General features: G+C 39.1%; 1 protein-coding gene across 2 annotated transcripts in view; it reads left to right on the top strand.

Moving 5' to 3' along the window:
* The window catches only part of LHFPL3 (LHFPL tetraspan subfamily member 3), a 542,224-nt gene that overhangs the window by 358,776 nt on the left and 168,239 nt on the right, over positions 1 to 15,209 (top strand). For both annotated transcript variants that reach the window (XM_064289882.1, XM_010587323.3), the window contains exon 2: positions 1,157 to 1,393. In XM_064289882.1, the coding sequence (XP_064145952.1) occupies positions 1,157 to 1,393 (237 nt within the window). The remainder of the gene's footprint in view (positions 1 to 1,156; positions 1,394 to 15,209) is intronic.

Below are 15,209 nucleotides of genomic sequence, written 5' to 3'. Positions count from 1 at the left end.
CCATCCCAGCCACTGGTCTCCTTTTAGCTCTTCAAACATGCCAAGCCTCTATCAAGCCTCAGGACCTTTGCACACGCTGTTCCCTGGAACAACCTCCCTAGCAATTTTCACATGGATAGTTTCCTTGTCTATTTTTGGCCTCAGTTAAATGCCACCCCCAAGGACTTACCTGACTGCTTCATATACAGAACATCCGGCCTTTTACTCTGAGCCCTCTGTTTCTTTCCTTCATAGTTCTTATTACAACTTATACAACTATTTTATTTGAATTCTTACTCTTTTTTTCCCCTCTTTGGGCTTTTTTCCTGATAAAACATAAACACCACATTGCATTAACTGTGTCTGTTTTCTTAATCTCTGTACCCCTTGCACCAACAACACTGCCTGGCACTCCATAGCAGTTGCTCAATAAATAGTTGTTGAATGAATGAATGAACCCACTGTTCAGAAGCCTTTATATGGCCTAAAAATAGGATGAGTTAACCCTAAATAATTAATTTGAATATAATGAATGTGGTAAGAATAGCCACTTATTTTCTTTAATCTTCAGAGTAACATTCGTACGAAAAGTATTCATACTCTTCTAACAGTGATATTTGGGAAACAGAATGTGGATATTCCTTGAATTCCTTAATTTTCATATAAGCTCTGTGGTACCAAACTGTGTAACAATGTTTTTCAGCCCTTTAAAAAAACAAAATGGAATATAGAATAGAAAATAGATCAGTGCATTGCATGTAAGAAGGGTAAGTATAGTTTAAATAAATTTTTTGTGTGTATGTGTGTGTGTAGCCACAATGTAAAATTACTTTTTACTGTGATTCAAAGTCAAAATACACTCTGATATTTTCCACGTTACCCTAATCCCTCATCTGGCTGCTGTCAGAGCTTTTCAAAGCCAGTGATGGATTGTCGTTCTGCAACGTTATGGTTCCTTAAAGCCTATTTGCAATGGAATTTCCAGAGTTTTCTCTGCAGAGTGCTGGGCAGCTTTTAAATTAACCAGAAAAACAAAACCAAGCACCCAGAGTAGGACAGTGGTGAGAACTGCTGCACTTTAAATCAGGAATTCCAAACAATGATTCCGTGAACAATAATATCTGCTAAAATAAAATTTATATTAACTCTCTTTTTTTTTTTTTCTGTTATCTCTAAGCTGCCTGCCTTGTGCTTGGCTGTATGATTTTCCCTGATGGCTGGGATTCAGATGAAGTAAAACGAATGTGTGGAGAAAAGACAGACAAGTACACTCTTGGGGCTTGTTCAGTCCGCTGGGCGTACATCCTGGCAATTATTGGAATCTTGGATGCCCTGATCCTCTCATTCCTGGCATTCGTGCTTGGTAACCGACAAGACAGCTTGATGGCAGAGGAACTGAAGGCAGAAAACAAAGGTAAGATTGCTTTGGGGGACTCTTACCTGGATGCCTCAAGCCCAAAGCTTAATGACACTCTCTGTTCTTTCCCATCAAGTGCTAGTACTTACCCTGTGGTTCAGATTTGCTTCCCTTAACTCAAGAAGTTTACACGTTTAAAATACAGTATTTTTACAATTATCTTTCTGAGGCTTCCTGAGTCCATTATGATTGTTTCATTTCATGTTTCCAGTTTCTTCTTTCTTCGCTTTATGATTTCAGTTTGCTATCAAGAGTTAATGGCAAAATAGCACATACCAAAAAAAAAAAAAAGTTAATGGCTGTGATACATTTTTTATCTATTTGGTTGAACAGAGAGTGCTTCCTTTTCATGTATTCAGCTATTTTCCAGGTTGAAATAAACACCTGGGAAATCTCATATAATCATCTATAAATGTCATTCTTAAACTGCTCACAATCATTTTATTTGAATTTAGACTTATTCTTTCAGAGAAGTAGTGATACTGGCCCCAAATAGCCCCCATTAGAGATTTCTCTAGTTACCTACTTGGCTGAGTTTTAAATGTGTTATCTGGGTAATCAAAAGTCCTGAGATTTCTTTTCAAGAAGAAATTGCCTTCCGAAACACAAAGAAACTGGGAGAGAAAATAGGACTTAATTATCCGAGTGAGGCAATAAGGTAAGAAGTTGTTATCCCAGATGAACTTCTTAATTTTCTCTGCAGATTTCTAAACCAATGTCTTGGGATACAATTTTAATATCTCTATTTTAAATTCATTTAACTGTTTTATCTTTAGGTTAACTTTAATACTTCAGACTTACATCGGCAATTTCAACTAAGTGGCTCCTTCTTCCAGCTTTTATTCCTAATTGGGAACTAAATCCATCCTTGAATTCTGAAATTTAACTTATTGTTTCAAGTAGTTGCTAATTTCAAAAACTCATTACTGCTTCAGCAGGCCTCACACATAAGCATATGTTAGTGTCTACATGAATATCTCATGTAATGACGGCATAGCAAGCTTTTTATTTAGAACATCACTGTTATGCTTAGAAACTATGAAGTATAAAGAGGTAAAATTGAGAAGTCCAGGAGAGCAACAGCCATGCATGAGCCCATTATCTCCCTGATTTATAGGCAGGGAAGATTTAAGTTTACTTGGTCCTATCAAAAATACCCTGAACAACTATGGCTTAAAGGGGCTTCTAAGTCAATTGGCAAAATGATTCTATTATGAAAACATTCTGCATCCCACTTTGAAATGTGGCATCTGGGGTCTTAAATGCTAACAAGCGGCCATCTAAGATGCATCAGTTGGTCTCAACCCACCTGGATCAAAGGAGAATGAAGAATGCCAAGGTCACACGATAACTATGAGCCCAAGAGACAGAAAGGGCCACATGAACCAGAGACTTACATCATCCTGAGACCAGAAGAACTAGATGGTACCCAGCCACAACCAATGACTGCCCTGACAGGGAGCACAACAGAGAACTCCTGAGGGAGCAGGAGAACAGTGGGATGCAGACCCCAAATTCTCATAAAAAGACCAGACTTAATGGTCTGACTGAGACTAGAAGAATCCCAGCAGTCATGGTCCCCAAACCTTCTGTTGGCCCAGGACAGGAACCATTCCCGAAGACAACTCATCAGACATGGGAGGGACTGGACAATGGGTGGGAGAGAGATGCTGATGAAGAGTGAGCTACTTGTATCAGGTGGACACTTGAGACTGTGTTGGCATCTCCTGTCTGGAGGGGAGATGGGAGGGTAGAGAGGGTTAGAAGCTGGCAAAATCGTCACGAAGGGAGAGACTGGAGGGAGGGAACGGGCTGACTCATTGCGGGGAGAGTAAATGGGAGTATGTAGTAAGGTGTATATAAGCTTATATGTGACAGACTGACTTGATTTGTAAACTTTCACTTAAAGCACAATAAAAATTATTAAAAAAAAAAAAAATACCCTAAACGCCAAAAGAACTTTTTCCAGAGGGAATGGTGCAGAAAATTCCTCAAAAACAAAACCACCTCCTTTCTGGAGTGCCCTTTCTAGATAATAAGAATGATATGAAGATAATAATTACAACTTAATTTATAAAGCATGTTACAGATTTAAAGTGCTTATTAATTTGCACTAATTACTTTGATGCCCTGGTCTGTTGTCTTTGTAGCTTGTTGAACGTACACAGGTCTCTCTGCCCAGTTAACTGCACTTCAAATTTAATGGTAAGGATAGCTTGATATCAGAAGTTGCCTTTTCCTAATTAAAGAAAGTACTCCTTTGCTCCATGACCACCAATTCCTTTGCTCCATGACCACCAATTAGTCAATTGAATGCCTAATTGGCTTGATTCCAATGACCACCCTAATAACAGACCAGGTGCTATTTATTCACTATACAGAGTTACATTGAGAACCTTAACTTTCCAAGCATCATTTGGCCGCAAATAAGAAGAAAATTCAGGAAAAGAAAAAAAAAATAACAAAATCAGGAAGATTTTTACTTGGGCAATTGAAAATTCTAACACGTACCCATATGTAAGTGACAACAATTCTCCTAAATTCACGCTTCAAAAAGGAACAGCCAAGATTATAGAAGAAAGCTCACCAGTTTTCAAAATGGTTCTTTTCTCCTGGTTGATTCAGTTAAATGTTGGTGTCTGATCCTTTCTGTCAAGTTCTTCATTAAAGAAAGCATCATTCTCCACTCAGTGACATATGGAAAAAAAAAAAAAAAAAGGCTTGACAAAACAGAAGATTAAAAGAGCCCAATATAAGGTTTAGAGACAATCGGTATATGATTTTTCTGTGTTCATCATCTTTTCCACTTGAATGTGTCACCATAGTTTCTTCTATCTTGTTCTGAAAAACAAAAATGAGGGGTAGTTCATCAGCATCAAATCAGACAGATCCAACGAAGTAGCAGAGCATCAGGTCATGTTGATGAAGCATTTCAATCCTACCGCGTTTTTATTTCACAATTGAAATTTCTTAATCTGTGACTATGAAGAAGTGTCAACAGGGTGTACTATTCAGGTATTTCAGACACTCATGCCATAGGTCTATAAAATCATACCGGGATGTCTAAGCCTCGTGTAAAATCTAATCAAAGCTTTATGTTTCCAAGAAATGGTACTAGATATACAGTTGTTGTACAAAGTAACCTTGGTTGTTTCATATCATTTAAACATTTTACCATCGAAACTTCCAAAGTTACACTCTTTGAGGGAAGACTGATCAGTGAATACTCACTGTGTATGAGTACATTTTCACTAAACAGTAGTTTAGTGGCTTTCAAGTACATGTAATAACCAAACTAAATCACATCCATGTTATTTCTATAGATCCTGAGACCTGCTTTAATAAAAAGATAAGAATACTTTATATTATGAAATTAATTGATCATATATGAATGGGTACTTTCACAATTTGCCTGTATGAATTTATATAACTTTTCACTTATTAAAACATTCTTTTTCACTATTAATTTTTTCTCCTGATAAAAGCATAGGCATACCTTGGAGATATTGTAGGTTTGGTTCCAGACCACGGCAATAAAGCAAATATCACACTAAAACGAGTCACAGGAATTTTTTGGTTTCCCAGGGCATATAAAACTTATGTTTACACTATACTGTAGTATACTAACTGTGTAATAGCATTATGTCTAGAAAACAATGTACAATGCCTTAATTAGAAAATGCCTTGTTGCTAAAAAATACTAAACATCATCTGAGCCTTCAGAGCCTTGCCTCGGTGTTGGTGGCTGCTGACGATGAGCCTGGTGGTTGCTGAATGTTGGGATGGCTGTGGCAATTTCTTAGGATAAGATAACAATGAGGTTTGCTGCATTGATTGACTCTTTCACAAAAGATTTCTCGGTAGCGTGTGATGCTGTTGATAGCATTTTACCCGCAGTAGACCTTCTTTAGACCTTCTTTCAGAATTAGAGTCAATCCTCTCAAACTTTGCTGCTGCTTTATCAACTAAGTTTATTAAATATTCTAAATCCTTTGTTGTCATTTCAATAATGTTCACAGCATCTGCACCAGGAATAGATTCCATCTCAAGAAACCACATTCTTTATTCATCCATAAAAAGCAACTCCTCATCTGTTAACGTTTTATCATGAGATTGCAGCAATTCAGTCACATCTTCAGGCTCCACTTTTAATTCTAGGTCTCTTGCTGTTTCTACCACATATTCAGTTACTTCCTCCACTGAAGTCTTGAACCCCTCAAAGCCATCAATGAGGGTCAGAATCAACTTCCAAACTCCTGTTAATGTTGATATTTTTACCTCCTCCCATGACTCACAAAAGTTCTTAATGGTATTGTTGAATCCTTTCCAGAAGGTTTTCAATATACTTTACCCAGATCCGTCAAGGAATCACTATCTATGGCAGCTATAGCCTTACAAAATGTATTTCTTAAATAATAAGATGTGAAAGTTGAAATTACTCCTAAGTCCATGGGCTGCAGAAAGAATGTGTTAGCAGGCATGAAAACAATATTAATCTCCTTGTACATCTCTATCAGAGCTCTGGGTGATCAGGTGCATTGTCAATGAGCAGTTAATATTTTGTCAATATTTTGAAAGGAATCTTTTTTTCTGAGCAGTAGCTCTCAACAGTGGGCTTAAAATATTCAGTTAACAATGTTGTAAACAGATGTGCTGTCATCCAGGCTTTGTTGTTCCATTTACAGAGCACAGGCAGAGTAGATTTAGCATAATTCTTAAGGACCCTGAGATTTTCAGAATGGTAAATGAGCACTGGCTTCAACTTAAAGTCACCAGCTGTATTAGCCTCTAACAAGAGAGTCAGCCTGTCCTTGGAAGCTTTGAAGCCAGGCATTGACTTCTCTCTAGCTATGAAAGTCCTAGATGACATCTTCCTCCAATATAAGACTGTTTCATCTACATTGAAAGTCTGTTGTTTAGTATAGCCACCTTCATCAATTATCTTCACTAGATCTTCTGAATAACTTGCTGCAGCTTCTATATCAGCACTGCTGCATCAGCTTGCACGTTTTTGTTACAGAGACAGCTTCTTTCCTTAAACCTCATGAACCTACCTCTACTAGCCTCAAACTTTTCTTCTGTAGCTTCCTCACCTCTCTCAGCCTTCATAGAATTGTAGAGAGTTAGGCCCTTGCTCTGGATTAGGCTTTGGTTTAAGGGGATATTGTGGCTGGTTTGATCTTCTATCCAGACCACTAAACCTTCCTCCATATCAGTGATAAGGTTGTTTCACCTTCTTATCATTTGTATGTTCACTGGAGTAAAACTAAAACCAAATTCAGTGCTCTCGAGTCGATCCCAACTCATAGCGACCCTATAGGACAGAGTAGAACTGCCCCATAGAGTTTCCAAGGAGTGCCTGGTGGATTTGAACTGCTGACTCTTGGGTTAGCAGCTGTAGCACTTAACCACTACGCCACCAGGGTTTCCTTCACTGGAGTAGCACTTCTAATTTACTTCCAGAACTTTTCCTTTGCATTCACAACTTGGCTGTTTGGCGTAAGAGGTCTAGCTTTCGGCCTGTCTCTATTTCAACATGTCCTCTTCACTGAGCTTAATCATTTCTAGTTTTTGATTTAAAGGGAGAGACGTATAACTCTTCCTTTCACTTGAACACTTAGAGGCCATTGTAGGGTTACTAGTTGGCCTAATTTCAATATTGTCACGTCTCAGGGAATAGGAAGGTCTGAGGAGAGGGAAAGAGAGAGCAGAATGGCCAGTTGGTGGAGCAGTCAGAACATGCAACATTTATCAATTAAGTTCGCTGTCTCTTATGGGCACAATTCATGGTGCTCCAAAACAATTACAATAGTAACTTCAAAGATCACTGATCACAGATCACCATAACAGATATAATAATAATGAAAAAGTTTGAAATATTGTGAGAATTACCAAAATGTGATACAGAGACACAAAGTGAGCACATGCTGTTGGAAAAATGGCACCGATAGACTTGGTTGACACAGGGTTGCCACAAACCTTTGATTTGTAAAAACAGCAACATCTGCAATGTGCAATAAAATAAAGAATGCCTATACCAAGATGTCCCTTGGTAGCCAAGGCCTCATTTGGGTCTCAGGGCAATTCAATGAGACAGCCAGGCAGATCGGTTATTGTTAGTTGCCTTCAAGCTAGCTGGAGTCATAGCGACCCCGTGTACAACAGAATGAAATTTTGTCTGATCCTGCAGTATCTTCATGATTGTTGGTATGCTTAAGTCCATCACTGTAGCCACTGTATATGTGAGTGCCTTCCAACCTAGGGGGCTCATCTTCCAGCACTATATTCTGTTGTGCTCCATGGAGTTTTCACTGGCCAATTTTCAGAAGTAGATCACCAGGCATTTCTTTGTAGTCTGTCCTAGTCTGGAAACTCCACTGAAACCTGTCCAGCATGGGTGCCCTGCTGTTATTTAAAGTGCCAGTGGTATAGCTTCTAGCATTATGGCAACACACAAGCCATCACAGTATGGCAAACTGACAGATGGGTGGTGGTAAGCAAATATAACTCACCAAATTTAAGTTTATTAACCCCATAATGCCTCCTGGTGTTATGGAAGAAGCAATGCCATATCTCAAGCTTTGGCTCAAAAGAGTAAAAAGTGGACAAATTTTAATATAGATTGTATTACTATACACATTGTAATATTCTTTATAATCTTATTCTGCTTTAATGGCCCATCTGTCACCATAACAACTTATGTTCTAGATTAAGTAGCAGTGATGTTATAGAGAGAATAAGCCTGCAAATGTAGCATATGCTCCCAATTCGAAAAGGTTTATCCTGAGCAGCCTCATGTCATGATCATATCTTTTTTTGCATGACTATTGTAATCAATCTTGTAACACACTGACCCATTTATCTGGAAAATTCACCAGATGGGTCTAAATTTTCCACATATCGCAGCAAGGATATTGCTTAGATCCGTGAGTTCCAACAACTAGCTCAATGGATAAAACAAGATTCACTGTTAAATGAATTGTAGGGTATATCAGGAAAGGGAAGGGATTTTGGCTCTAATTGTGGAACTATACTCCACTCACAAGAGTTTTAAGATGAAAGAGAATATAGGAATATAACCCATTTCAACTCATAGTGACCCTATAGGATAGAGTAGAACTGCCCCAGAGCGGCACATCTTTCTCCCACGGAGTGGCTGATGAGTTCCAACTGCCAATCTTTTGGTTAACACCCAAGTTCTTAACCACTGTACCACCAGGGCTCCTTCCATATAGGATAAAACCTGAAAAAAAACAAACCCGTTGCCATCAAGTCAATTCGGACCCATAGCGACCCTAGAGAACAGAGTAGAACTGCCCCACAGGGTTTCCAAGAAATGACTGGTGGATTTGAACTGCCAGCCTTTTGGTTAGCAGCCATTTCACTTAACCACTATGCCACCAGTGCTCCTCTATATAGGATGTTGAGTCATAAATTAACCATCACAAAGGCACTTACTGTTGTTGTCAGGTGCTATGGAGCCGATTCTGATCCATAGCAACACTATAGGACAGAGTAGAACTCCCCCATAAGGTTCCTAGGTTGTAACCTTTATGGAAGCAGAGTGCCAGGTCTTTCCTCCCACTGAGTGGCTGTTGGGTTCCACCAACCTTTCGATTAGCAGCTAAGCACTTAACCATTTCTCCACGAGGGCTCCTTACAAAGGCACTATTCAAGAGGAAAACAAGAGAGAGGTACACAGGCAGAAGTCTCCATCTCTACAGACCATTGCCTCTTAAGGTAAATTCCTAGTGAATCCACCCCAATCCCATTTCAGTTTCCCCCTTCAAAGCCTCCAAAACACTTTGTAAGCCTCTCCTGTTTCAGGAGTGAAAAGATAATATGTCGAAGGTCTGGGCCGGAATTTACCATAAATTGTGAAATAGCTGAATTGAAAGAAAGGTGTTTTAACATACTGTCAGCAAACAGAAGGAAACAACTTTGAAGAGGCAAGTCTTGTCTTAGTGGAAGCTTCTATAAGAAATCAATTTCTTTATCCACGAAAGGCCATCAAAGTACCAGAATACTTTTTATGCCAAATAAATAAATAAAGCCCCACTGCAAAACAGAGAGATGTGAAAACTCTTCAGATCTCCTATGAACTGTATACTGCAGTTGACTCATGCAAGAAAACTCAACTGCCTGAGCCAGCCCTGCAGGCAGTGTGCTGCCTCTGGCTCTGAGGATAATAGCAGACGGGCAGGTGTTCCTTCTTGTCTGGGAGTTCAGCACCATGATTTCTAAATGAGCCAACAACAGTATGCATTTAGCCTTGATATGCTGCCTAACTGCATATTTTAACACACTGAACTGTGAAGTCACTTTAATTATGTAAAATTAAAGTTTCATCCAGATAAAAAGGATTTGAAATGAAAGCTTCATTTTCAATTTTTTTCATTAATTGTGAAAGGATAAATAATTACATTTTCCAGAGCTTCTACGCCACAAATATCTCTTTCCTTGTCAGACACCATCAAGAGGTCTGTCTCTGCATTTGTGTATATGGTCTTTGGAATCACTTATCAGATAATTGGGTCCTCTCATGAGCAGTTTTAAAGTCACTTTGTCTTCTAGCACTTAAACTGCAAATGAGAACACATGATGATCCATCATCCAGCTACCATTTATTTAAGTGGTTTAAGCTCTTTCCAATACTATTATAAGAGGAGTTGGGATAAATTCATTTGACTTAAATAACTAATTGGGAAACCCTTCATGATTTTGGTTTTAGATCTTATGCCATGTCATAGCCACATTGTGAGTGGCAGCATGGAATAGTGGAAAGAGCACTGTATTCAGTGGGATTCTAGCTGCCCTGTGCTAGTGCTGTCCCAGACACTAGTTGCTGAGCCTTGGACTAATATCTTAATAGTTCCAGAATTAAGCTTCCTCATCCCTAAAATGCAGGCTTATATGAGTTTTCTTTTAGTTATAATATTCCATGTCTATGAACACCTTTAGAGGCATCCTGTAAAAAGTAGATCTGATTAAAGATTCTATAGAAAAATCCTGATCAAAAGCGGGGGGAGGGTTGGTATGGAACAGAATTTCAAATCCTCCATAGAATCCAGACTTTCTGGAGCCATTGAGGCTGGATAAACCCCCAAAACTACTGCCCTGAGATAATCTTTAAACTTTAAACCTTAACCCAATACAATCTCCTGAAGTCTTCTTTGAACCAAAAAATAACTTAACTTAGTAAAGTACATCTGCTTTGAGCGTTGTGCTCTTTTAAAGAATTGTCTATGTAAGATCAAATCGACGACCGCAACTGAAAAAGGTTGAATGGGAAGCTTAGGGGGCAGTGAGTTTAAGATAATAGTGGTGGAATAATTTGGAAAATAATAGCAAGAATGGTAGGATGACTTAAAGAATGTAATCAGTGTCACGGAATTGTACATGTAGACGTTGTTGAAATGGTATATCTTCGGTGTTAACTTTCACCAAAAAAAAAAAAATTAAAGAATTTTAAAAAAGAGGATCTGAGAATGGTAGGAGCTCCTGTCCTCAGAGCAGTAAACACACTAAAAATTGTTTCAGGAGATTGTTAACAACACTGGAGTTACTAAGAGAAGGCAAAGATACAGTCAAAGAGGAAGGCAGTCTTGGATGCCTGGGGTGTTTTCGCACTCAGCCATACTCCTGCTTACTGAACTCTGGTGTCACAGCCCATTCATCCACATCAGCAAGGAAGAACTGAGTCAGATTTAGAGACTGGCCTACAACAGACAAATCTGCTTACCTCACCAGTTTCCCATATAATGTTTTGTATATCCATGTGGACACCATGATAGTGGATAAAGCCCCAGACCAGATTAGAGACACAAAACTTTGTTTCTGGTCTCAGTTTCTGCACTTAATTGGTTAAGTGACTTTGGGCAAGTTCCTTAACGTCTCAGAGCCTCAGCTTCACCTTCTTTAAAATGGGAATAATACCTGCCTCCTGCATAGGGTTGGGAGAGTCTAACAAAAGTATGAGTGTGGAAATAATTTATAATCAATAATGCTTATATTTTTTGTTGTTGGTTGCCTTAAGTCAGCTCCAACTCACGGTGACCTTATGTATAACAGAACATTTGTTGCCCAGTCCTGTGCCATCTTCATGATTTTTGGTATGTCTGAGTGCATTCTTGTGACCATTGTGTCAATTTGTCTCATTGAGGGTTTACCTAGCTTTGTCTGCCCCTATACTTTACCAAATACGATGTGCTTTTGTGAAGATTGGCTTTGCTTATTACTAAGCATTTCCCTATGTAATATTTTATTTGATCTTTGAAATAACCCTAAGAGATAGTTATAAGCATCATCCTGGCTTTACACATCAAAAATTAAGGCTCAGGAAAGTTAAATATTTTGGCTAAGTTTTCACAGCTAGGAAGTAATGGATCCAAGACTCAAACATAAACCTTTTTACTCCAAATGTCAAGCTCTTTCTGTTACACGACATGATGTAATCAATGCTTATCAGATGCTGCTTCTGTTGATTTCAACTTGACTAGTCGGTTCTGTACAAGTAAACAGTTTCGTCTTATTTTCATGTGATAGATTTTGGACAATGTTGTTTAATCTATTTAATCCATTGACAATGGGGAATGACCTTTAAAACTCATACTCTTGCTTCACTGTGTAATTTAATAAAAACCATAGTGAGGTACTATTAGGAAGCCAAGAAGAAAATTATCTTCAAGTGCTTCAGATTAAAACTTTAATAAAAAAAAAATTTTTTTTTAAATAAAGGGGTAGTGAATTGTCTGTTTCCCAATGGAATTTGTGTTGAAAAAAGCACTCATGATCATTAATGCATCTCAGAATATGCCTCTAAAAAATGCATATATCTTGGCAGTTTTCAGAAGGGCTCAAATTAATCTGAAAGTTGGAGCAGACATTAAAGGTCCTCATAGAGTTGTCTTATGTACTTCTGTGTCCAGTTCCTTTCCTCTCACACTCTAATGAATCCACTCCATTCAGGTTTCACTCCCATCACTCCATAGACAATGTCTTTTCAAGGTCACCCTTAACTTCCTAATCTCATGGTCAATTTTCAGTTCTTATATTGACCTATCAGCAGCCTTTTTACAGTTGACCACTGGTTCCATCTTGAAACTCTCTTCATTTGGCTTCCAATATCTGACACCTGCCTAGTTTTCCTTCTACCTCTTGCAGATTTTTCCTTCTGAGTCTCTTTTCCCAATTCTTCTTCAACTCTCCACTCTCTAACCGAAGTGCCCGTTCTATCTATGCTCACTTCCTAGTTGCCTTAGTCTGGGTTCTCTAGAGAAGGAAAACCAGTAAAGTGTGTAAATATATAGAGAGAGAGATTTATATCAAGGAAAAGGCTCATGCAATTGTAGAGGCTGAAATGTCCCAAGTCCGTGTATCAGGATAGAGGTTTCTCTCAATTCACGTAGCCGCAGGGACTGGCAAACCCAAGATAGGCATGTCAGAGCTGAGCTCCCACTCTCATGCTGTGAAGATCTATGAATTCCAAGATCTGCAGTCCCTGAGATAAAAACTGCAGAGTCAAGGATGCCTGGGTAAATATCAGGCCAGCCGGAAGAAAGGAAGGAAGAGGGAAGAAACAAAGAAAGCAACCTTACATAACAATGTCATGATGTCCAAGATGTAGCCATAGCAATAGATTTTCAATAAACTTCCCAGCATAGCTTTAAATGAAGCCTTGCATTTAGGTTTAAACTTACCAGCTTTACAAAGACATTTCCTAAATGAACTGAATGCTTTGAAGCCTAGCATAGCAGGAGCAGAGGTTTGGGGACCATGGTTTCAGGGGATATCTAGGTCAATTGGCATAATAAAACCTATTAGAAAACATTCTGCATCCCACTTTGAAGAGTGGCGTCTGGGGTCTTAAACGCTAGCAAGCGGCCATCTAAGATGCATCAATTGGTCTCAACCCACCTGGATCAAAGGAGAATGAAGAACACCAAAGACACAAGGTAATTATGAGCCCGAGAGACAGAAAGAGCCACATAAACCAGAGTCTACATCAGCCTGAGACCAGAAGAATTAGATAGTGCCTGGCTACAACCCATGACTGCCCTGACAGGGAACACAACAGAGAACCCTGAGGGAGCAGGAGAGCAGTGGGATGCAGACCTCAAATTCTCGTAAAAAGACCAGACTTAATGGTCTGACTGACACTGGAAGGACCCTAGAGGTCATGGTCCCCAGACCTTCTGTTAGCCCAAGATAGGAACCATTCCCAAAACCAGCTCTTCCTGTAACCGAACATCACTCGGGTTCTTGTTCTGTCTTATTAGCCGATTGAAATAAGACAGTCACTGATTGCAACAGAAACAGAAAGTGGCAAGTTTATTGTCTGTGCATACAAGGAGCACGTGGGGTCTAGTGACCTTAAGGCCACATGCTCGCTGACTAAGGGGGCTGGGGAGCTTTTTGTTTCCAAGGGCATCAGGGGGTTGGGTTTCGTACCCAGAATTTTCTGCCTTTAGCCCTCCGGTGCCTATATTTGGTGGTGGGGGGGTCAGTTGAAAGATGTGATTTCAATCTGTGCATGCTTCAAGGTGTAACTAGGGCTAGTTAGTGGACGGAGCCACTACCTGCTGCAACTTCCTGCTTAAAACAAGCTTGTGGTTAGCAAGACAAAGAGAGGGGGAAGGGGTGTTGATTGGGGTTTTCAATATAGCTGAGCAGCCTGTTTCATTCCGACAGGGATTGGACTGGACTATAAGATAATAAACGATACTGGTGAGGAGTGAGCTTCTTGGATCAAGTAGACACATGAGAGTATGTGGGCAGCTTATGTCTGGAGGGAAGATGAGAAGGCAGAGGGGGTCAGAAGCTGGCTGAATGGACACGAAATAGACAGTGGAAAGAAGGAGTGTGCTGTCTCACTAGGGGGAGAGCAATTAGGAGTATATAGCAACGTGTGTATAAATTTTTGTATGAGACTGACTTGTAAACTTTCACTTAAAGCACGATAAAAATTAAAAAAAAAAATTTACCAGCTTTACTCCTCCCCGTCCCTTTTCCCTTTTTCACAGTATCATCATGTGAGCTGAACACAGTTACCACTGACCTGCATGAGACACAGCTCCAGGTTTATGAATCATGTTTTTTTTATTTCTAATCTGATCTGTGGCCAATTCTTTTTCTTTTGTAAGACTGTATCTAATTTCAGATCTATGCAGTCTGGATAGCTTTGGTAGGTAACTTAACAGTATATAAAGGTTAATTAGTGATCAATTGTCTCTTTCTAATTCTGCTGTTTTTAACATGTAATACAGACTCACTCATTAAACTGCTTTTATTTCAGGACAAATCTATTATTTCTAGTCTTTTCATCTGTGCAATCATTTAATGACTATATTCTTAAACTTTCAGACCACAATTATACCTCTTAAAGTTTTTTCTTCCCCCATCAAATGTACCAAAAGTATTTTATTTTTCTTTCTGTTTTGATCTAGCTTTTCTTTTATCCTCCTAGGATGTCTGATTCTTTTCCATGTGCCCTGTAAAGAGAACAGACATGTACTAAGCAAAACTCTAGTGTTCTTGACTTTAATTCTAGTTGAATTTCCTTGGGCCTCAGCTTCCCTAGTCTGATTCTTTTTTTAATGTACACATGTAACTTCTTTGACAGAGCAGATGCTTAGATTATTGCTGTATGTTTGATGATTCTACCGTGCTGTCAGAGAACACAATGGAAATGTAACCTGTCACTTCACTTGCCCCTCACACAGGAAAATCACAGTTGTTCTTAACATCTAGCAGGGCAGGTGTCTTAGTCATCTAGTGCTGCTGTAACAGAAATACCACAAGTGGATGGCTTCGG

This window comes from Loxodonta africana, chromosome 8 (assembly GCF_030014295.1).
Source record: "Loxodonta africana isolate mLoxAfr1 chromosome 8, mLoxAfr1.hap2, whole genome shotgun sequence".
NCBI lineage: Eukaryota > Metazoa > Chordata > Mammalia > Proboscidea > Elephantidae > Loxodonta > Loxodonta africana.
The sequence above is the reverse complement of the archived record's forward strand: the minus strand, read 5'-3'. Positions and strand labels throughout refer to the sequence as shown.